We start from the raw sequence: 22,102 nt of genomic DNA, 5'->3' as shown, positions 1-22,102 counted from the left end.
CTCTCTCTCTCTCTCTCTCTCAAAATAAATAAATACACTTAAAAGAAAATGGGTCTATGTTTTCCTGCGCTCGGCTGCAAGATATGTTGGTTCAGGACGTATTGCTGTCCAGTGTGTGCCATGGTCTGTCTAGAGACGCACTTTTTTACCCTGTGTGATGCTCTATTCGGCATATGGAAAATCATTCATGATGCATTTGCATATTCTTCATAACATTTAACAGAAAAGTGATTTTTGCCACCTTCTTTCAAACTTACCGGTTTTATTTTTTAAACACTCAAATCTTTTCAAATTAAAATTCTTTCTCCTTCTCACAATATCTTTGATAGACAGTCACTCTACTGCGACCATCTCCCACCCACGCTCACCCCCTCCAGCTTTCCATCCTAGCAGCATCTTCTGGTCCTCTGTACTTTGTGACCTGCTAACCCAGGGAAAGCACTGTTACAGCCAAATTCCTTCTAGGACTGTTCCAGAAAGCATTCAGCATCATCTTACTCCTTTGCCACTTCAAAGACCTTCTCTTCCATATCATGCAACAAGTTGGGGGAGAAAGGGTGTAGGCCAACACAAAAATGATTCTCCGCCAGCTAATTCCCAAAGATGATTCATCTGGTGTAATCTCAGTGACAGTGGAAATGTGCCAGTTGTATGACAAGAATTGTCATTTCCAAAAGAGTTCACAAGGCAGAAAGATGTTCCTTCAAAAAGTGAAAACATTTAGCACACCTAATGGGTGAATTTAAAGAAAGCCTTTGCTGCCATTTACAGTAAATTACCCTGGAGATCTGTGCCTAATAAGAGATTCTTGAAGAGGGACTGGCAGCCCGAGGGCCATCAATTAGCTAAAAAATTGTGCGAACACTTAAATATTGGGTGATTTTATGTAAAGGTCCAGATTGCTGGCTTCTTTTGGAAAAGGGGAACTCTGATAACATCAGACTACTATTCAGTTGTGCCGACCACTCACGAGGCGGTACCACATCAGAGCTGGCCAGAGGCTGTGCGCATCTGTGGGACAAGTGCACTTTCATTCCCTGCAGTACATACAGACCCCTCATTTTTTTTTCTTTTTTAACACATAGCCCATTTCACCCCATGTAGTTGTTTGAATTTGCAACTCCTGATATAATTATCCACATAAACACACATAACGCGAGTTCTCTTTGGATGGAAAAAACTTGCAAATATAAAAAATTCTCACAGGGGTGACTGGGTGGCTTAGTTGGTTGAGCATTTGACTTTTGATTTTGGCTTCATTCATGATCCCAGGGTCATGGGATTGAGCCCCACCTTGGACTCCACACTGAGCGTGAGCCTGCTTAAGATTCTCTCTCTCCCTCTCCCCCCTTCCCCCCACCTCTATTTTTTTATTATGTTTATTTATTTTGAGAGAGAGGGTGCAAGTGGGGGAGGTGCAGAGAGAGAGAGAGAGAGAGAGAGAGAGAATTGAGAGAATTTGTCAGTGTAGAGCCCAACATGGGGCTCAGACTCACGAACCATGGGATCATGACCTGAGCTGAGATCGAGTCAGACTTAACTGACTGAGCCACCCAGGTGCCCCTCCCTACCTCTAAAATAAAAAGTAAATAAATCTTAAAAATTCAAAACACACTTTGCACAGAATCATTTGACCAGCCAAATCATTATCAGGAAAATAAAGAAATTGAATAATATCTTCTATATTTAGAATTGTGTGTGTATCTTTCTCTGTACTGTCTATATATTTTTGTATGTGTGTGCATATACATAATGTGCACACACACACTACAATTTCTGAAACATGGATGGCTGTAGAAGTGGAGATGGAAGATTACCCACTGTGATGTATTTACTGAAATCTGATCAACTTAGTCAGATGCCTTTTTCTTTTTAAACTCCAGATGAGATTTAGTTAAATAGCACAGTAGCCATTAACTACTCATTGGTTGCTTTCAAAATATCCATTATTAGGTCATCTTCTCCTCTCCTTAGCATAATGTAGTGTCTATATTGTAAAATGCACACAAATCTGTAGCTGTTTATGATTTTCCATACTTCATTCTCCATAGTGATGTGCAACAGGCATTGATCTTTTCCTAATGCAGTAATAAGCTAGAAGCATTTTTCAAACATGGGCACTTTATTTGCTTTATTATTGTCAAGAACAAAAGGAAATGCATTTGGCCAAGGTCAGCATGAGGGGAATGCTAAGACCTGGACCAGAAAGCCTACTGCTCTTCTGGTTCATTAATGCTCTCCATTTGGCTCCGGTCTTCCCTGATTTAAGATATGAAGCATGTTGATGTTTCCAACTGCCAAGCAGTTGTCGTACTCTGAATCTGTGGGTCAGTTCCATCCTTTTAAATACACCCATTTCATTCATAGAATCCTAGAACTGGAAGAGAGCATACCACATGATCAGACTCATTCATCTGCTTCCAGGCAGAACGACAATAAAAACGTCTCAGAAAGAGAATGGTTTTCTTCATTTGTCAAGTTTCCCAACTATAGGAATCTATGATCTTTCTTGTTCAGTATTCAGGATCTAAATGTAATTATCATTAGTAAGTTTTCTTATTATCTATCTGAGTTTTTCCCAGCAAACCAAATGCTGGGTGTGTTTTTTTTTTTTTCTCATATTGTCCAGGATGAACATAGAAACATTTAATTCTGATGTCTTACCATTCAGAAACTCCTTTTTTCAGTGCTTCATGCTATTTTGTTACCTTTAAATTTTCTATCCCTTTCTAAAGTTATTATAGATTAGTACATTGAGAAAAACACAACCAACAAGAACTATTGAAACAATTGTCAAGAGAGTCCTATCTCTCTGTGTGTCCATGTGGGGTTTCAAACAAACAAAAAGATGAGAAAAAACTAATTATTACATAGCGATAAAGGATATTGTAAATTTATTTTTTTATTTAAAATGGTTTTTTTTTGAGACAGAGAGAGAGAGAGCAAGTGAGGAGGGGCAGAGAGAGAGGGGGACAGAGGATCCAAAGCGGGTTCCATGCTGACAGCACAGAGCCCAATGCGGGGCTTGAGCTCAAGAACCACGAAATCATGACCTGAGCCAAAATTGGGCACTTAACTGACTGAGCCACCCAGGCACCCCTACATATTGTAAATTAGTTTGTTTGTTTGTTTGTTTGTTTATTTATTTATTTATTTATTTATTTATTGTTATTTATTTCCTTCCTTTCTTCCTTCCTTCCTTCCACAGTATTTTTGAATGTCTATGTGGCAGGCATGTGATATATATACTTCATATGCAATGGTTAGCAATATACAGTTCAAACACACACCAAAATCACTTTTGATCAGTTGAAACTATTTCAATTAGTATATAATTTCTCACCATACTCCCTCCCTTCATTTTTTTTGTGGAATGAATCTGGATACATATAATAAATAAAATATTTGAAGTTTGAGGTTAGTCCAAACTTTTTGGGTTTTGTATTTTTAGGTTTTGTATTTCAAAAATATAGAGAGAGCCAGTTGACAGGGAAGACTTAAGAAAATGTAGCTTGGAAAATGGCACACTTTTCATGGGAAATCTGCCTCCTCCTACATAAGGTAGTGACACTGGAGTCTTTATCCCCAAAATCTAGTCTTGAGCTGCCTTTTGACTGGAAAAGTGTGTGTGTCTTTTCTTGGCACACTTTGGGATTTCAAGATGGCTCCTAAGATTAAAGACCATTGGAATATGGACTCCTGAACAGTCCTGACTCCTCATGTAGCATCTGTACACAGGAAGTCAATCGGGAAACTCACCACCTGGTGCAGGTACAGGCTTTCTTCAGCCAGAACCTAATATATTTGGCATCTGGAAATATCATTAGTGTTTTCTGTATTCTTTCCCGCACTCTTCACGTGTCCTAATTTGAGAATAAAAGTAAAGACTGTGGCCTATACCTGCCATAACTCTTTAAATGTACAGTTTTCTTGTGCCTCAAAGTATGCACTTCCCCCTTTGTTATTTTCCTTGACAGAAAAATGTGATGTGTTTACATTATGTGTAATGTAAACCCCAAAATTTCAACACTGTTTATCAATTAAGCATGAATCTAGAGTAGATATTTATTAAAACCTAGATTGTCAGAGCAGTAAAATAAACATGTCATTGAACATTTGGCTTGAAAACTGGATGTAAATTTTTTTCTTTTTATGTGCATATTGTCTCCAGCAAATCAAACCAAATTGATAGTCATCTTGCTGAAACCAGGTAGAACGGAGATTCTGAAAATATTCAAGAGATAAAAAGATGATAAAAGGAAATTAGTTGCACAAGAAACATTACTTAGCATGTCTGTTATTGATAGACTTTTTTAAAAGATGTTTTCAAAAGTAATCTCTACACCCAACATGGGACTTGAACTCACAACCGCGAGATCAAGAGTCACCTGTTCCACCGACTGAGCCAGCCAGAGGCCCTGTTCTTGATAGTCTTTTAATATATTCCTTTATTTCATTTTAGTGAATGTATCACTTATATAGAGGTGCTTTCTGGGGTGTCTGGATGGCTCAGTAGGTGAAGCATCTGAGTCTTGATTTTGGCTCAGGTCATGATCTCACAGTTCCTGGGATCAAACCCAGCATCGGGTTCTGTGCTGACAGTGTGAAGCCTGCTTGGGATTCTCTCCCCCTCTCTTTCTGCGCTTCCCTCCCCCAAATAAATAAATAAACAACAACAACAACAAAAATGAAGGTTCTTTCTTATTATCACTGCCAGTCATGATTCTCCCATCCCAGTTTTTCTCATGAGGTCTTAAATTCCTCAACAATCAAATTTGTTACCTTTGAGGGAGAAAAATTTTATTTTATTTTATTTTTTAGGGTTTCCAAATAATTTATCATCCAAACCGCACTTTTTTAAAAATATAATTTATTGTCAAATTGGCTACCATGCAATGTATACAGTGTGCTCTGGGTTGGGGGGGTAGATTCTCGTGGTTCATCACTTACATACAACACCCAGTGCTCATCCTAGCAAGTGCCCTCCTCGATATCCGTCACCCATTTTCCCCTTTCCCCCACCTCCCCACAAACCCTCAGTTTGTTCTCTGTATTTCAATCTCTCATGGTTTGCTGAGAGAGAAAAATTTTAGCTTGAAAATGTGTCCACAGTGGCCACATGCTGTTGTGAATGTCTCAGCGTCAAAGGCAACTGGGAATGTACTGATTCTTCCATGCTTGTTTTCTCCACTTCTGCATTCCTACAATCCTCATGCTATCTTTCATACTTCCTCTTGTTTTTCTTTTTCTCCCTTAACTTTCCTCACAAATATTTAACAGCACAAGTAGCAGGTGAATAGGCGTTAATGATGGAATATAGAGTTAGTTGAGAAGGGATGAAAACCATTGCATTTTCTTTATTTCGTATCAGACCCTGAATCAACCCATTGTCCATTCTCTCTCCAACTCCGTTTTTATGTTCCTTACTTTCTTGTCTTGGTCCATTTGGGCTGCTATAACAGAATACTATAAACCGAGTGGCTTACAAACAACAGAAATTTACTTCTCACAGTTCTAGAGGCTGAGAAGTCCAAGGTAGAGGAGCTGGCAAATTTACTGTGTGGTGAGTTTCTGGTTCTCTGACCCTCTTCTCTCTGACCTCCCATGGCGGAAGGGGCGAGGGAGCTCTCTCTGAGGTCTCTTTCAGAAGGGCCCGAATCCCACCATGACAGCTGTACCTTCATGACTTAATCACCTCTCAAAGGCCCCGCCCACCTCCACACACCGTCACATTGGGGGTTAGGTTTCAACACATGAATTTTGGTGGGGCACAAACATTCAGTCCAGGGCACTTCTCATTGACTCCACTAAAGACTTACAGTGGAGCCTCTAGACTCCACTATTTTCCTCTCCAATGAATGGAATAAAGTGACCATGGCTTTCATCCCAGCCACTCGAAAACTAGCTTGTTTAATTTCATATTTAATTCATTTTTACAGGGTACTGAATTCTGCATAAATAGTGCTTGTGCTTTTGTTTACACAGAGCATCCCTGTGGAGTGCTGTGCACTGTTATTACTATTATTATTGTATTAAACTTATTGCTGCCACTATCACAAGAAATTAGAAATAAGTGTCAGCACCAAAAGAAAATTTGTCACTGGTATGAAATTCGGGCATGTTTGCATTAATATTATATTAACATTTAATCTCTCTTGAACTGATTTGTTCCCTACATATTTTATGTGGTAGATATAATTCTTCTTCTTCTTTTTTTTTTGCATGGCCTGGATATATATATATATATATATATATATATATATATATATATATATATAAAATGTTTCTTTGTACTAGATTTACTTTGTTTTGAATCTCAATTTTGCCAAATCACAATCACCAGAAAAATATTATTAAACATCTTGTGTCACTATGATGTCTTATCATTGGCTCTCAGCATCTCTGCTGGAGTCTAGTAGTACAATTTATGTTATCTTTGGCGACTTACTAACAATTTGGCCAGGACTTAAAGTTTTCTGCTGCTAAAATGACCATACGCTTCTCTTTGAAGCTTCAAAACTGTCTTTGGGTGCCCAACTGATCAAGAGTCAAACATAATGAAAACAAATGACCGCCCCCCGCTGCCCCGACTCACTGCCACTTTTCCCTGTCACCTATTCCCGCCCCCCGCCCCCAACCTGTATTCTCTTTGAAACCTACATCTGCTTTTTTGGTCATTAGACTCCACTGTATTCCTGTCCATTGAATGAAACAAAGTCACTCTGGCTCTCAACGCAGCAACTTGTAAGCCAGCTTGGTTGATTTCATATTTAATTCATTTTTACAGGGCATTGAATTTTGCATAAATAATATTTGTGCTTCTGTTTACACAGAGCATCCCCATGGGGTGCTGTGCACTGTTATCACTGTTATTATTGTGTTAAACTTATTGCTGCCAGTGTCACATTTAATTGTGAATTAGTAGAATCACTTCTCCTGATGTTGATGTGCAACCACATTTCATGTCCTTACCCGCTAACTCATAACTTTATTCATATGAGAAGGCAATTTTGAAAAGGATAAAGGGAAGAGTTGCCAGTATTAAATAGTAACAAGAAAAAATAGAGTTTAGATAGGCATAAGTCACAGCAGTATCTCTTTGAGTAGTTTATGCAATTTTTAACAGGCAAAAGAAGGAAAGGGGAAATCTTTTTTTCTTTAAAGGTTGTCTCTGTGTTTAGCAAGTGCAGGCCAAGCGTGCTCTCCCTTTCTCTCTCTCTCTCTCTCTCTCTCTCTCTCTGTGACATCAAGCAAAGTAAGAAATAGTGCCTTTTGAATAGGAGATTTCCTTTAATTACATTGGGGAAGTGATAATGGTAGGTATTGCATGTTTAATGTAATGTTCTGGATGCCCCTTTTTCTTTTTCTTTTTTTTTTTTTCCTTCACAGCCACCTCATCTTGAGCAGAAATAAAAGGTTCAAGGCTTGTCAGCATCAGTTTATAGATAGCTGTTTAAAAATAATGAGATATTGGGTATTGTAAGGCTCAGGGCCGTCTTGCCAGACTCATTTATTTCCATTCACCTTTTGTCAGAATTGCAGACAGAAGACATTCAATTAAAACTTGTCACCTGTTGCAGATGACCTAATTTGTACTTGTATGTGTCATAGATTAGGGCTGCATGCTTCAGATGAAGCAACTTTACTCCTGATGGAACAACATTTCCCCTGCAAAATATTTTGTCTATGGTATTTCAAATTTCTATCATTTTGATTTCCGCTCCAATCCAGATTATAAATTTAGCACATACCTCTGAAGCAGCCAAGCAAGAATGGTGAATCACACCTTGAGAAAAAGAAGGAGGAACTTCTGTAGAGTTATGCCCTATGCAGGAAACTCTACAAATGAATTTTAGATGCACCTTGAATCTGAAACAGAGGGAAGCCTTTGTAATTTCCTATGCAAGCCTCACATGTTTAATAGTCCAGATAGCTATCAGGAGACCAAAACGAAAGACTTCCCCTTGCTAATTGTTAATTCATCTGTAGAGCAAGGAAGCTTTAATGTGAGCCATGGCTTTTATTTCTTTTAGTGACTGAGGACTCAGTTAAGAAAAAAAAAAAAAGCCCACCTAATGGATATGCATTTTCTCTCCCTGTGTGATTTTCCCCTTTTATTTCAGCAGAACTTAAGAGTGTTTCCACAGGCAGCCAGTCGATTTCCAAAGTTCCTGAAATGTTGCCATGATATTCCAGCAGAAGTAAATGCAACCCTTGGGCAGGGGTGTCTGGGAGAAAAGCTGCTGTTTGGACCTCCCTCCTGAGCTCAACATTCAGCCAGAATGTTGCTCTGCCTGCGTGGCCCTACGGAAGAGGCTTGTCTAATTTGCAATAACATTTTAAGTAAGAACAAAGAAATTAATTTCTTTGGGCCCCTGCCTCAGTGGAAAAGCAGAGTCACTGAATCTTTTAATCACTTTTACTTTGTCTGCAGTCTCATAGCTGCGAACTTTGTAGAGGCAGCTCACCCTTTCTGGAATGATAGATGCAAAATCACTAGCCTTTTAGTTGAGTAAAAATATTCCTTCCCCCTGCTAGTCTAGTGTTCTGCCCACCTCTATACATGCACCCCCATATCATGATGCGAGTATTGTTTACCATGATAATCAGGTTTTATCTGCCTGCAGTTCTAGCTTTTGGAGTAAATACCAACTGTTCTTTTCCAAAAATAGAATTTGATGGCAGGGAAGCGGTGTAAACATAGTGCTTAAGAGTGTGGGTTCTGCAGCCATTCTCCCAACTCCCAGGCCTGGCTCTGCCTCTCCCTAGCTCCGGTTTTCTCATTTTGTAAATGGGATAATAATAGCACCCGCCTCATAGGATTGCCGTAAGGCTTAAATGTGTTCATATATATAAAACAATTAACCCGCTGCCTAGAAGGTAAATAAGCTCTTGACAACCAGTGGCAGCGGGTACCTGGCTGAGATTTTGGTTTATTCCAAGACACTCCGTGCAGAGATTGATTCATTCAATTAATAATGAAGACATGGCTTGGGAGGAAAATGTAGGTACGAGGCGTCGAAGACTGCTGAATCAGGAAGAGGGACCAAACCAGGAAGACAGGTTTAGCAATATCACTGTCTATTTTGAGAAGAGGCTATGGCAGCTGAAGATACCTAGGGGTCGGTGTGGCTTATTTTCTCATGCGATCCTCAAGAATTTAATATGATCAGATTCTCCCTGGAGTATATGTGTGAATACACAAGTAATTTTCACTCATCCCATTAAGAGAAACCTCTAAATATGCACAAGTACTCTAGGTTAAACTGGTACACTCTTTTAGGACATTGTCCCAAAGGAGAACCCCATCAGAGGCTGCCACTAACATGACCCTCTGCGGTGTGTGATACTACTAATCTGCCTTAGCTTCTTTCCCTGCAGCTCCTCAAAGGGATTTTCTCTATCCTCTGTTTATGACGGTTCCCTCACAGGAGCATCTGGAGAATTGAAGGGCGCTCTTAGGTACCTGTCTTCCCAAAGGGAAGGAGCGTGGTTTCCTCCTGCAGCAAAGGGAACTGCAGGATGGGGAAGACATCAAGTGGAAGGGAAAACTCCCGTCCTCTCCACCTTATTGTTTCAGAAGTCCTGCTTTTCTAGTCCCATCTCAAAACTCAATTGCAAGCTACGTTTGGTAGCATTTATTTAATACAACCCTTTATTTAGCATTGATTAAATTAACTGATCTTTTTAAAAAATTCACTATCTTTAAAAAAATAGTATCACTTTAATGTGACTGTTTGCATCTTTCTTAAGTGTTCCAGGAGTCTGTGTAATTAATATTTTTAGCAAACCTTTGCGAACAACATTGTAAAAGGCTGGTCTTTAATATAGGAAAGTAGGCTAGGGTATCCTTGTATAATTCTCTGAAGGGGAGATTTTTTATTATCCTATGAAATGTCTCTGACTTTATGCTATTAAAAATGTGAAAAATACTTTTGACTTTGGACTATATAATATTATAAAAATTTGCATTTGGGCATAAAATGTGGACTTAAAATGAGCTGACCTAAGAAGACCTTGTGTTGAACTGTTTCACTTCTTTTGGCGTTTATTTGCCTCATGGCGTATTTTTTTCCTCCTTGCCCTCTTCTTGCTTTCTCAATTTTGTAAATTCTGACAATGTAGAAGATTTGTAATTCCCTTGTGGCCATGTAGGCACATACAGCATTTGAAAGAAGAAGCAATGTGAAACATTCTACTTGGTAGGTAATGCCAACTATTAAAATCTTTTTAAAAAAAAAAAAAAAGCAGTCTCCACATGAATAGAAACTCCAATTGCCTTAATTAACTTCAAAACCTGTCAAACATTGGACATTGTGGGTATCTTATTTCCTGGGAAAAATCTTACTTTTCAACTTTTCCCAAACTGGTTACAAGCGAAGTCCAGACAGATTGTGTGTGTGTGTGTGTGTGTGTGTGTGTGTGTGTGTGTGTGTATTTCAGGTACTAAAGAAGTAAAAAGACAGGCTTTGTCACATTCAGTGGATATATTCCAATTAGACTGATATCTTGTTATGGCAAGTCTGGATTTCCCAGGTCCTGGTCATACATAGTGTTGTTTTTCTTTGTTTCTGCTAAACAATTTGGAAGGCACCTGAGTGGCTCAGTGGTTAAGCATCTGACTTTGGCTCGGGTCATGATCTCATGGTTCATGGGTTCAAGCCCCATGACGGGCTCTGTGCTGACAGCATGGAGCCTGCTTCAGATTCTGTGTCTCCCTCTCTCTCTGTCCCTCCCTCACTCACGCTCTGTCTCTCTGTCTCTCTCAAAAATAAACATTAAAAAAAATAAACTATTTGGAGACTTTTAAATACATTAGGTTAATTGGATAATTATCAGTTGTTTACCTTGTATTGTGTGCTTACAGCTAAACTCAGGGATAGCATCCTTATTTTTTATAGAATTTGGTTTAGTTTCTGTATCTAGTCTAAAATAATTACATACCTAAATGATATTATTGACAAGGATGAACAGTAAATAGAATGGGACCAAATATTTCTATAAATCTCTTCGACATCAAATGAGTATCATTATTTGTCTTGTATCCTTTGAATTCTCTTACCACTCCATCATACCTCAGTCTATTTTCCTCAGAATTGAGGCAAGGTAGACTGTCAAACTCCATGGGAATAGATTTTTAATAAATGATCAGGATGCAAAATATATTTCAATAAAGTAATACAACAACAAGTATTTCAACAACAAAACAATGATAAAATGACAACTTCCTTATTTTCCTTGGCATTTTAAGGTTTATAAAATATTTTAATGATGCATATGGATAATATCCAAACATATTAACACATTATATAAATACAATATTGAGTCCTTACAGAAAGACAGCAGGAAGGATATTGTCTTTATGTCTATCTTATCTTTGGAAAAATAGATAGGTTAAGGAACTCACCAAAATTTACAAAGCCGGTTAATAAAAGAGCCAGAAAAAAACTTAACTATCTGACTTGCAAACTGTGCTTTATTTTCTTTTTTTAAATGTATTTATTTATTTTGGGAGAGAGAGAAAGAGTGTGTGTGCCCAGGGAAGGGGCAGAGAGAAAGAATCCCAAGCAGGCTCCACGCTGGAGCCCCATGGGGCTCAAACTCATTAACTGTGAGATCATGATCTGAGCCGAAATCAAGAGTCAGACACAACCGACTGAGCCACCCAGGCTCCCCTGCTTTATTTTTTTGAGCTTATTTTTCTTATAATACTTAGGAATAAATTACTATGTTATTATAGTTGGAGACATTAAAGGGGGGGATCTTCAGTCTTTTCACAATATCATTATTATAGACAAGGGACTAGCTGATAGGGATATAGAAATTGATGATACATACTGCTTTTTGATAGATGCAAGGCAATACATTTTAGACTAGATAATCCAAGAAACTTTCTATAAAATAGGAGTAGTTACAACAATTACATTAAATTACTCTTATTTGGTGATTTTTAATATCTTTATTTTTTCCCTTGAACCATCTTCATTTTTTTTTTAGATACCTGTTTCTTTTTTAACACAAAGTATCATTTGTGTATTTTCCTTACTAATGAGAGATTGTGGTTTAAACCTATGTGCCCTCAAGTGCAATAGAGGTAGAATCTTTATTTACAGTGTTTGATTTACAGTATTTTAAACTTTAGTAGCCTTACATTTTGATTAAGTATTTCTGTTCTTTGTACTCGACCGTTTATCTCTACAAAATCAGCATCCTAATGGGAAGAAGCGTAGTATCCCAGTTCTGCAGTGTCTTTTCCGCCAACTTTTCTACACTTAAAATCAGATGAACAAGGGAACAGAACTCTACTGTAGGCAGAAAGTACTTTAAAAGCAGCAATAGGGAGGGGTACCTGGGTTGCTAAATCGGTTAAGCCTCCGACTCTTGCTTTGGGCTCTGGTTATGATTTCACAGTTCGTGGGTTCGAGCCCCACAGTGGGCTTTGCGTTGACAGCTGTGGAGACTGCTGGGGTTTCTCTGTCTCTCTGTCTCTGCCCCTCCCCTGCTCGCTGTCTCTCTCCCTCTCTCTCTCAAAATAAATAAATAGACTTTTTTTTTTAAAGGCAGCAGTAAGAAAAACAGCTTCTTTGTAACTCACGTGTGCTACTATTTTCAGTAAATACTTAGACACTGTACTAATTTCTTTGTTTTGTGAAATTTGCTGTGGAAACCTACTTAATTGCTCTTGAAGTTGTCTCCTGATTTCCTTTAAAGTCCGCTTTGATATTTCAGTATGACATTTCAGGCTTTATCTAGAACCAAGCATATGTTTCTGTGTTTCACGAAAAGATAGTCAACTCTTAAAGCAGTATTATTAAGCTAATATGAAAAATTGTGTTTTACTTTATCTCGTGGTTGAATTAAGTAATCCTGAACATTCGAGTGTATGTATTCACTTCAGGATTCCCTAGAGCTGTATCAGCCTTTCCCAAAAGGTTTCGTAAAACTCAGAGAACCCACCATTCACATGTTATACATGATGTTACTAAATATTCCAAAAACAGGATCTTTGGTTCAATTGATTTGCAGAACATCGCATAGGCTGTATCTCCTTCTGAGAGTTTTACAGAGGTCATTTGCATATTAAAGGCTCTGAGAGGCCTTTTCAGTAAAATAATAATACTGATGATGCTGTTAAACGAAATCTGTTTTCTAAACATTTTGAGAAATGCCAAAACATGTACAGTGAATTACTTGCTTGAATTTGTTAACGGATCATGTTATACCGTTTTATCAATTAAGGTGCAGCCTAATATCAGAGTGAGTCTCTCTCCTGGCTCTTACTCCCAAGCCACTTCTTCATTAGATAAAGGTTTATATGGTCCGGTCCTAAACTTCATAATTGCAGATTGGAAACCAAGTTATTAATAAGCTCAGCTCACCACTCCCCCACATATGAAACATTTATATTTAATTCCTTTCCTAACCTTTTGCCTCTTCGCTCAATCTTTTAAATCCAGTACCAGCAAAAACTCTCTGAACCTTGACCCAACTCCTCACTCTTTGGGGATTTACTAAATACCTGTCGGCTTTACCTCCTTTTCTAGCTTCACCCTTCAGCTCTGCCTCAGTAACATAGCCTTCCTTCGACGTCCAAGCCTTCTGAATTCTTTCAGGAAGCTCCTTTTGTCTGTCCTGTGTCCAGTCCCGGTTTTCTCTCATCTGGAAGAAAATACAAACGTGTGCCAAAAATATAAATGACGTTCTCCTCTGAGACATGGTGACATTAGAGTATGGAACATCTCCTCTTACGGAGTGTCATCCCACCTCTCCACGGCATGCACACGCTTGCAGTTCAGTTCAGTTCCACGGGGCCGTATTGAGCCTTCTGGTGGACCAGGGAGGGTTGGATAGCTCTTACGAATTGAGCTTTCACTGGTGACTGATGAAGAGGATCAGCTTGCCACTGTCTTTGATTTGAGAAACTAGGCTAGTACCAAGTAACAGTTTCTTTGTATTAATTCCCATGGAAATGGGCCTTTTCTTTGGTGTGCAAATGGGACTTTGATGGCCTTGCATCAAATGTTTTTCAGGCCTGTTACTCTCTGCTGGATTTGGTTTCTAATTACCGGCAATTTTGGTTTAGTCACCCCCTCTTTACATTCTCCCGACACCTCTGGACCATTCTGGGTTCTACTCTCGGTCTCCATAGCACCCACGGGTGATACTCCATGTATTTGATTGGTCTCAAAGATGGATACCTCAGGAGTAAGCCAGTGCCTGTCTTTGCCCACAGGGGTGCGCCTTGACAGAGTACGTGGAGGTCGGCAGAAGTACAAGCGCAGAATAGATGCGGAGAACAGCCCCTACCTGAACCCTCAGCTGGTTCAGCCAGCCAAAAAGCCATGTAAGTACAGCAGACATGTCTGGCTTTCCAACACACGGAATCCTCCCAGTTGGCTCAATGTATATCCGTTTTGGCATGCCCATCCCCACTGACTCCAAGGAGACTTGTCTTTGTTGGGGGCCGTGGCTCTGTTCCCAAGAATTGCCTTTTAGGAGCAACAGTAACTCAGCTAATTATCTTTTTTTTTTTTCCCTATGGTTTCTCTCCCCTACCTTTTTTTCACGTAGTCATTTTGTAGAAGCATAAGCATATTAAGGCATAGCTTATATAGTGAGAATTTTACATTTACTGGTTATCTTTATTTTCAGAGGTACATAAAATGGATCATACTGTAATCATTAGTTCATTGGAGCTGTTAGTTTCAGATTTCACAAGAAAGTGATTTTTGTAGTTTTCACTAACTAAATGAGTTTGACTGCTCAACCTCCCAATGAAAATACATTAGGAGCCTCATTAATTTGGAGCTATGGAAGGTTAACACACTAGCTAGCAATAGATTAAAACAAGAATAGGCCCTACTAATAACAAGCATAGGTTGGTGGTTCCATCTCAGATGCCCTGATGGGCCTTATGAATTGTTTTTAAGGAGTCCATGGTTTTATAATGCCAGATTGCAATTTGAAAGGATGATGGGTACACTGCTAAAATGCAAGCCCCATTCTCTTTGTCATTAACTAAAAAGAGCCGGGATATAGATGGAGGCAATAACTGCATCCCATTTTCTGAAAAATCAGCTCATAGTTCTAGCACAACAGAGCTAACCTCCTAGGATATTTGCGCATAGAGTTCGTACTAGGCACTGAGAAGTGCTTTGATGGAAACGGTTCTCACATTTAGCTGTCTTTGTCTCAGAAGACACAACCAGCACTTAACCAGAGGAAGCTGCATCCAGAGCAGTTGTGGGAAGACACACGGGTAATTTTTGATCTGCTTTCAAGGGAAGAGAAAGTGTCCGCTTCTAATTCAGATTCTCCAGGAGGGGTCGCTGCTGTGCATCATACATGTGAGCATATGGGGATCTGTTAAATAAATAAAACAGACCCTGAACTGTAAATGAAAGGACATTTTAGCTATGTCAAAGGAAAAACAACCAGTTTTACATAAAATTAAAGCTTAAGTGAACATATGGCATAGTTTCCTTTTGCCTTTCCAAAAAACATTATGTTGATTATACCTTCAATTGTCCAATCTGGCATCTTCTCCTCAGCCTGCATAAGCTGGTTGGCATTCTGCAAATACAATCTAGGACTGCATTAAGCAGATTTTGCACATTATAATAAAAAACTTTCTGATAATACAATAAAATGCAATAAACACTAATGCTTAATTTCGTTAGGGGTTAGTTTCCTAGGCTCAATATTACACAGCCTGCCCATTTCTCATTCATTTTGTACGAACATTGACTGAAACCATTGATAATTTCCTCTTCTGAGAGAAAAATGAGCACCAGCCCGTTTGTAAGTCTACCTGATAGAGGAACATCTATGGTTTTCGGCGTAAACCTGAGAAATTGGGAAGTGGCTTGTCGAGTACCTTTAAGAAGATTATAGCAATTTCAGTGAGCTCCATTTGTCTGAGATAAAGAGGACTCCTAATAAATCATTACTCATTATCTCAAGGCCTCTGTGTTAATTTCCCTTAGTCCATCCAATTAGTGTGTTTTTGTAACAAACATTTATAAAACTTAATTTTCAGATCCTGTCAGATAAGTCAAGAGGCTGTGCCTGGGCTTTGCTGAGAAAGTGGCTCAGGGAGATTTCTGGACCCTGACTGATTGTTTGTGTACTACAAAAGCCCAAGAATGAAAATTGGGTTCTATTGATTCTAATTAGGGAAACATTAAATAAGATTTACCTAGAAACAGTGCTGTCGGCTATTCCATTTTCCGAATAATGGGAATTTCTTCGCTTCAGCCAAATTTCTCTAACCCTTCCGGTCAAGTCCACTGACTTGGGTAAAACAAGTACCATCTTCTCAGTACTAAAAGAACTAGAGTCAGGATTTTCTTTGGGTACATTTCTGTGCCCTTTGTTAAATGTTGCATTTGCTTCTAATCCTGAGAATCCAGTGGTTGCTGACAGGTTTTGTCGCATTGTCAGAGCAATGAAAGTTGAAACTTTTCCAAGCGTAACTAAACATACAGGGTGTTGTTTCCATAGCATATACAAGAAACAAATGCCATTCTTCACAGATCCTAAAAGTTAAAAAAAAAAGAATCTATATTTAATTTTATTTTTTTCCTACAAAATATGGTGTTTGGGAATATTTCCTCCCAAATCTGCATTTTCAATTTGGTGATAATTGAATATTCCTGCCAACGAACGGTTATCTGTTGATTATTTGCAATAAATGTAATTCTTAAAGCAGCCATAATAATAAAGTTTTTAAATGTTAGAAAAATTGCTAATTACAGCTTGTATAATTTCCTTGTCATTTCATTAAAGAAGACCAAAACGCATGCTACGTTTTCAATTCTAAGAAATATGCAGTCTTTTCATTTAGGGTTAAGAAGTTAATGATGGGTTAAATAGTTAATAATGAAAGGAAAATTATCTAGTAAACACAGAGGAAACTTTGGCTTTGCTCACAAAAGTCCCATTTAATGCCCTGGTTTTCTAGAGTCATAGCAGTACATAGAGCATAAAAATATTTGGGTTTATTCTTACCCATTTGTATCTCTTAATTTAGAAGAAAGTACAAACTCTAAAGCTACACATAGAAATTGAAAATAGGGCCAACAAGAAAAATCATTCTGTTAGCAAGGCTTTACAGCCTTTCCATAAACTCTCACATGCCCCTAAGCAATAAAACACATTTGATGTGATGCTTTCCATTTGTCTCTAGTGTTTATTTTATGAAGGATTTTAAAAACATATATCACAAATTTCAGACAGATAAATCCGAGCCAGAGAATGAGCTAAAGACAACAGATAAAAATAGAGGATTAAAGAATTAGGCGCTCCAAAGAGAAAATATTGTCGCCTTTAAGTAGGAGTAGTTTTCTGGAAACTGATATTGGCTATATTTGAAAGATTGGCTGGGTGTGTGGGGAGGGAGAGAAAGGAGAGAAATTCCTATTTAATGCATCCCACAGAGATAGAGTTATATAGTCAGTAATTCACCCAGGCAGAAGGGCTCTGACCTTTGCTCTTCTTTAAAAGAATTAAGACAATTAATGACTTTCGTGCCCATTACGACTCTGGGCACTGGTAGTTCTCTGCCTTCCACATTATATTCCACAGTTCAGTGGCTCATTGTGGATTTTTATTTTAAAGATGTTGCATACTATTTCATCTGCTTCCCGAAATCCCACTTAAGAATCAAAGAGCAAACCTAGAAAGCATCTAACTTCTCTGATCTCTTTGCTATAAAAAATTTCATTACAGGACAGATGCTTCATTCCAGCAAAGGCAGGTAGAGCAAAGAAGAAAGGAATACATTCTGTTACAACCACAGTGGCTTATTTCTTGCTATGAGTTTTCCCGAACACTGTTTGCTATATATATATATTGTAACGTAAATAGAATATTCGGGGTTTATTGTAGACCATTTGAATTATTTTTCAAGATGCGGCATACTTTAGGGTCTGTGAAACAGGGGTGATGCTACTAGTGATCTTGTAGTGCTCTGGTCTGATCCTGCAGATAACAAGATTGTCTCACATTTGTTGGTGGCCGAACCGGAGAAGATCTATGCCATGCCTGACCCTACGGTCCCTGACAGTGACATCAAAGCCCTCACTACACTGTGTGACTTGGCTGACCGAGAGTTGGTGGTTATCATTGGATGGGCGAAGCATATTCCAGGTACATTTTCTGAAAAGAAAAAAATGAAACAGAAAAGGTTGCGATGATTCCCTAGGTTGCCTATGTAGATTTAGACAAATTCAAAATTTTCTCACTAGTATGGTTTTTAACGTCTACATTTGTTTTTATCATACTTAATTTAGAGCTTTGCTGATCCTAATCGAATCATAAACCTTTCTATGTCTGTAGCACCTCGAACACTTGTTATTTTCTTCATATGCAAAGGCACTATTGCCAATATAAGATAAAGAAGAGTGTATCTTTAAAAAAATATGTCTTTATTCGTCTTAAAATTCTGACCTTTCCCCTCAGGAGATACTTCTGCTTTTTCTTTTCACTTAAAACAATGTCTTTGTCAGCAGTTATCTAATGTACCTTTTTTTTGCCTGTTAAGAATAACTCATTTTGTTGTTCGTGGTGGCTATTTACGCTGAATTGCTATTTGTATTTATAAGCTCTGCTTTGGTTGACATTTACTATTTCCCATGGATTTGAACACAGATTATAAAAAGGAATATTAAATTGACATCATACAGTTTCTCATACGGTAACTTAAAAGTAGTATTTGAAAGTAGCCTATTACTTTGCTTTCTTGGCCAATCCCATACCATCCATAAACATAGAGCTGGTCACAAGTTTTGAGAATTTTAGTAGTCTGCTTGAATTATTTGTTATTTGTTTGTTTGAACTTTGATCTTCAGGTAGTTAAGAAACAAGTTTTTGAATGATGCGCACTGTTTTCCTGGCACAGTTAACTTATTTCTGTCTCCTTAAACTAGTTTGTCTTTATGCTTTGAATGCTACAGTAATTTCTTTAATCAAATTGATGGAAGTCCCTTTCCCAGCCCACACTGAAACCAATTTCTTGGTCATGATACGCCAGCTATGTTGCTAACAGTCGTAACGAACTGTCAGGCGATATCGCAGTGAAGCTAATTTGAAGTCATTAGGTGTGCAGCGTTCAGGCGACAATTTGTTACAGTGGTTAGGAACACAGCTGACATTTCTGAATGGCTTTGTTCGGTGCAGTTCTAGATGAGGCCAAGCAAATTGTAAACTAATTTAAACATCACTCTGTATTATACTAGCTACTTTGTCTTACACTGTTTGCTAATAAAGCACCCCAAATTAAGTCAAAACTAGTTAAATAGGTGAGCTTGAGTGTGTTCTTTGGAAGATACCTATACGAGGGTTACTGCACGTGAAAGGAGGAACATTTGATCATCTGGAGAGTTGATATTGCACTTCGATTGTAATCACACTCGTGTGACTTCTAGAAAAACGAATAAAGGATATGCTGAAAGATGTTGAGACATTTGGGAATTGTAGCATTAGGAAATATCAGAATTCACTTAAACAATGTATGAAGACTTTTCTGACTTACCTGGATGCAAAGCGTGTTGAAGTGTTTTAAAGCAAAAAGAAACAAAAGCTAACATCTGTTGAAGTATCCACAGACCCTTTTGAAGATAATCAATATATATCATTTGTATTTACATATTTTATTATTTTATATAAACAGAGACACACATACACACACATATACTCAGATATTTATTTTATTTTTAAATTTTTTTAAAAAGATCTTATTTTAAAGTAATCTCTACACTCCGTGTGGAGCTCGAACCCACAACCCTGAGATCAAGAGTTGCACTCTCTACTGACTGAGCCAGCCAGGCACACCTACCTATACGCACATATTTAAAATATCATTATTCTAACCCAGGGCTTCTCAGCCTTGACACTACTGACACTTGGAACCAATTATCCTTTGTTGTGGGGGACTTTCCTGCTCATGGGAGGGTGCTTACAAGCTTCCTTGGCTTCTACCACTAGTCCCCTTGAGTTGTGACAAACAAAAAATGTCCTCAGGTACGGACATATGTCCACTGGCAAGCAAAACTGTGCCCCAGCTTCCCAACTGAGAACTGTTATTCTCACCTGGGAATCGAGTAGTATTATCTGTGATTCATAGCTAGGGACAGTTGAAGCATAAAGAGGTAAAAACACACGGAATCACAAACGTATCCGGTGCCATCAAAGCATATATTCAGCATTGTTTCCTGGAGTAGAGTCAGGAGACCCAGTTGACTGCATTTCACAGAACCATTTCAGAATATTAATGATAATAATGTTAATGTTATTGATAACGACATGAAAGACCATGTAACTATGACTCCAAACCACCCATTATTTCAGAGAACTCTGCCCAAGTTCTCCCTGAATTGAGATACATGTTAAACCAATCCTTTAATATTGTTCAGACATCCCATAATAAAGACCAATAAAAGGCAACAACTCCTTACAGTGCTCTCTGGTAAGGGAAAGTCAGTGATAAATTTGTGGGTCCAGTTGTGCATCTAAGTAGAAATGTCAGCTTACAAAGGAACTTGTCACAGTAAAGGGGCTCTAGTGACTTTTGTGAAGACAGTAACTTTAAATAACTATGAGTAACAGCATTTCCAGTGGTGGAAACAATTACTATACGATTATGTGTTCAGTCTTAAGCTGAGGCTTAGAATCGGTGGGGACTGACGTTATTCTCTCTCCATAGCAAATGCCAGAGGAGGTCACTGTGAAGTGATGATTCACAGCTCTGGTGTTCCACAGCTCTGGTGTTCCCGATACCCTCAGGGTGTTTTAAATGATGCAAGGAGTGGGTTGGCTTTTCAGAAAAGGATTAGCTGAACAAGAATTAACTGAATTCTTTTAAATTGTTAAATAATGAGTGTGCCATGCAGTGCTTTGAGGTAGAGGAAGAGGATGCTCTGATCTTAGAGTGCTGGTGTACCCCGAGTTCAGGGAGGTTGGGCAGAGCAGCAGTGTGGAGTCTGGGATGGGGGACTGGTGGGGAGGGAGGGAGACAAAGAGAATATAAAGATTAAGGTCACATTTGTGCCATGATAGAAGTAAAATCGTGTTCCTGATAACATGACCCAGTCCTCATAACTGGGGTCAGAGCCTGAATTAAAGCCAAATCAGAACAGAAATTCCACCTGTCTTTGTCTTAAGCATTTTAAAGTTATGTTAAAATTAAAATGAAATATTTTTTAATACCAAAATATAAGCCTCTGCTCTCTTTATGCTGCTCTCAGTTTGTATAATCACACACGTGCGCGCGCACACACGCACACACACACACACACACACACACACACAGTTCAAAAATTAAGTTTAGCATCTAAGATAAGATCAGTAGCCTTTCTACACTGCTGGGAATGCACTCTTGTATCCTTGCTTTTGCTACATAAAAAAATGAAGAATTCAACAAAAGAAAATATTGAAGAAAATACATATGGAGTGTTTTTTTTATCACTAAATCGAATTAGTTGACTTACTTTAATAAATCATATAAATGGAAAAGTGTGTTCTTACAAAACATGACCATACTTTATCTGTAGAAGAAAAAAGATCACAAGGGCTTTAGAAAATGCTTGACTTTAGCTGGAGGAGCATAAGGGCACAAGAACAGATGATGGTGCCCTAATAGCCCTTTTTAAGAATGACAGGGCCCCGCCATTAGCATCCTTTTATATCCTTGGAAATTGCTCATGCCTCGCTTTTCTGGTTCCTATCTGCCTGACTCTTTTTTATTTCTCTTTCAATTTCGTCCGCGCTCGGATAAGCGCATGCTAACACAATATGATTGAGCTGTAAAATGGAACGCTGTCGCCTCTAATCTCTTTTATGTAGATACGGACTTACTGCACACTCCACTTCATTCTCTCCCCATTGTTGGCCTTTTTTTAGAATGGGCTGCCAAGTAATGGAGGCTCCGTCAAATATTAGAGCTAGGTTTCACAGGGTGTGATAAGACGATTATCAGCCCAGCAGTCAGATCTATTATTGTTCTTTGTGGTTGATTAAAATATTATTATGTACCGTTACTTTGTTAGCAAAATGCAGAATGTGCTTAGTCAGATGGTGCTTAAAAAAGCATAACCCATATTAG

At 38.4% G+C, this 22,102-nt stretch overlaps 1 protein-coding gene across 6 annotated transcripts in view; it reads left to right on the top strand.

Annotated features, from left to right (window-relative positions):
- ESRRG (estrogen related receptor gamma) overlaps positions 1 to 22,102 on the top strand; it is a 625,896-nt gene that overhangs the window by 545,401 nt on the left and 58,393 nt on the right. For all 6 annotated transcript variants that reach the window (XM_060644356.3, XM_060644357.3, XM_060644361.3 and 3 more), the window contains 2 exons: positions 14,234 to 14,344; positions 17,989 to 18,150. In XM_060644356.3, the coding sequence (XP_060500339.1) occupies positions 14,234 to 14,344; positions 17,989 to 18,150 (273 nt within the window). The remainder of the gene's footprint in view (positions 1 to 14,233; positions 14,345 to 17,988; positions 18,151 to 22,102) is intronic.

Source organism: Panthera onca, chromosome F1 (genome assembly GCF_046562875.1).
Source record: "Panthera onca isolate mPanOnc1 chromosome F1, mPanOnc1 haplotype 2, whole genome shotgun sequence".
Taxonomy (NCBI): Eukaryota; Metazoa; Chordata; class Mammalia; order Carnivora; family Felidae; genus Panthera; species Panthera onca.
Note: the sequence above shows the minus strand (reverse complement) of the source record. Positions and strands in the feature narration are given on the sequence as shown.